We start from the raw sequence: 2,737 nt of genomic DNA, 5'->3' as shown, positions 1-2,737 counted from the left end.
TTATCCCTGACTTTTGTTAATTGTCATGGCATAACATATTTGAATCGGAAACTGAACACGTTTAAATTTAAAGGACCAGTTCGTGTCACTTGGAATCATCTCAATTCTAGGAATTAGATGTTTGGTTCCAACATGAGAGCCACACAGTATCTCACATTCAATACTGTTCTTTCTACATGATTTCATAATCATTATTGTACCATTGCATAATCCCATAATCTGGTTCAAGTTTCTCATAAGCATGATGACGACTGCTACCTTCAATTTTAACTCATGCTTAGGAATGCAAGGCATATTGATAGAGTTTAGACACTCAACTGGAAATACGGACCTGAAATCATTATCATCATCACCAGCATCATCAATTGAATCCTGACTCAGATACGTATAAAGAGTGCCTGGAATTTTTTCAAATATCTGTGTATTAATTTCATCCACCACGATATTGGTAGGTGTGAGTATGGCCCTTGATCTGAGGTATTCATGCAAAGAGATATTATGTAAAAAATTTGGGTATGTCACCTCAAAAAGCTTCTGGATTGGATCTCCAGACGTATGAACGATATATTGATCAGGAATCTTTATTAACATTTCACCACTGTCTGGACTTGGAGAATTATTGGTTTCCTTACCATCACTAACAGCAAACTGCCACTTGCTAAATTCTGCGATGGTCTTGTTCTCCACATCTGTATTTCCTGCATTAAGCCGCATGCTTTGCTTCAATAAAAATACCTCACAGGATTTCGAAAGCTTGGATTTATCGAGGGTAGCGCATAGGGGTGAGCGCGGTGCGGGTGGTGCGGTTTTTTTCTCAAACCGCAAACCAAACCGCACATGTAGTTTGCTCAAATTTCCAAACCGCAACCGCACCGCGTACCCTCGAAAACCGCATAAACCACACCACGAAAATGCGGTGCGGTGTGGTGCAGTTCACTGCGGTTTATACTTTACAAGTTCAAAAAAAAAATACAAAACTTAAATTTAATTAAATTTTCGAAAATAGTTTTAATCAATCAGAATGCAACATTTTAGTTCACTAGTATAAATACTTGGATTTTGGTTTTCCTAGTGAAGAAATACAAACAAGAGATTATGTAGTCTCTTTTTTATTTTTCAAAAGATCGTGTGGTCCATTTGAATTCCTTAATGAATTTAACATATAATTCTAACTCAATAAGGATGTTATGGCCATCTAGTGAAATTCAGTTTATCTAAAAACATAAACTGGTTCTTTATGTTACCCGATAGGAATATAAGTGTGTGTGTGTGTGTGTATATATATATATATTTATAATATATTAAATATTGCGGTGCGGTGCGGTTTGAATCGCATTTCAAAAATTTAAAACCACAACCCGCACCGCACCGCGCGGTTTATTAAAAATTCAAACCGCAACCGCACCACGATGATTAAAAACCGCATTTTGCGGTGTGATTTGGTGCGGTGCGGGCGGTTTTTGCGATTTGTGCGGTTTTCTGCTCACCCTACCTGCATGGATATGTACAATCATGTGTATTCACCTGATGTAGTGTTCAATGTGTATTAAAAGGTAATATATTTACAAAGTCACTCACAATCAGCTGTCTTATTTTAACATCACAATCATAAACTAATACTGATCAATCAAATGAAAATTGTTTATTAGATTAAATATATTTGTATATTTATATAAAGATAAATGTATATTCGATTAATTGTAATTATTCATTTATGTTTAAGCAGGGGAGAAAAGTTATATGAAAACCACATTTTTTATCAGAGACCTCGGAGACTACCTATGTTCTGCAATCAAAACACTATCAAATATATTATTTTGTGAAGTATGTTTTACGAATATCACTAATTCATTAAAATTGTTGAAGATCATTTAATTTTAATAAGTATAATGTGTATGTTTTGCAATTTGGACAAATGTTCTGCAAACTAAACATGTTTTGTAGAATAAAACATTTTGTAATGTTCTACATGCAGTACATGTATGATTTTAAAGATTTTGAATTAAATAATGATCTTTGTAGAACATAATTCGCAAAATAATACGTTTTGCAATATTTTTATGCAAGATATTAGTTGTCGAACATAAGTGGTCTCCGTGGACTCTAATAGTGGTATTCATGGAACTTGACTCTTAAGCAGGGCCTATAAATACTTAATTTTTTCATTCATTAATACATTTACCGAATTTATTCATAAGCCTATTAGCCCAAGTTGGGACCGGGAGAAATTTTTTATTTGTTAAGGTTATTCATTATCGAATATTTTTTTTATCGAGTTTCCATTGTACCTGATAAGTTAGCTTTTAGTAGTTTTAGTTTCGAGTTTGGACTGAAAATCAAAAATTATGTACAAAATATCAAAATAAATATTAAAAAAATAAATTTATTAATAAGTCTTTCATTCAAAAATTTAAATATATAGCATACTAAAACTTGTTTTAAGTTCGTCATGTCTCATCTTTCATACTTGTATTATCATTATAAATCACAAAAATAGATACAAATATATACAATACATGTAAACCTCGATAAAATAATACACTCTGGATCGGAAAAAAATTAATAATTTATCGATACATATATACCATTTTTAATTTTTTAACAAATGTTTATAAATATATAGATGCCTAAAAAGTTAGTTATTATCTTGGCAAAAATGAAATACTGACAGAATTGTTGGATGATGAACAAATAATTAGCATCGTTACATGAAATGAGAAAAAAGATGAAGCGGCTA

At 32.0% G+C, this 2,737-nt stretch overlaps 1 protein-coding gene across 1 annotated transcript; it reads right to left on the bottom strand.

Moving 5' to 3' along the window:
* On the bottom strand, positions 1-714 carry LOC141690743 (uncharacterized). The gene has a single exon (XM_074495518.1). It carries the CDS (start codon positions 712-714, stop codon positions 1-3), a length of 714 nt encoding a protein of 237 aa, XP_074351619.1.
* Between the last annotated feature and the right edge of the window lie 2,023 nt (positions 715-2,737).

This window comes from Apium graveolens, chromosome 10, assembly GCF_009905375.1.
Source record: "Apium graveolens cultivar Ventura chromosome 10, ASM990537v1, whole genome shotgun sequence".
Taxonomy (NCBI): Eukaryota; Viridiplantae; Streptophyta; class Magnoliopsida; order Apiales; family Apiaceae; genus Apium; species Apium graveolens.
The sequence above is the reverse complement of the archived record's forward strand: the minus strand, read 5'-3'. Positions and strand labels throughout refer to the sequence as shown.

What these genes read in the sequence shown, in the direction of transcription:
- LOC141690743 (XM_074495518.1), bottom strand. Translation starts at nt 714, where the DNA reads ATGCGGCTTAATGCAGGAAATACAGATGTGGAGAACAAGACCATCGCA.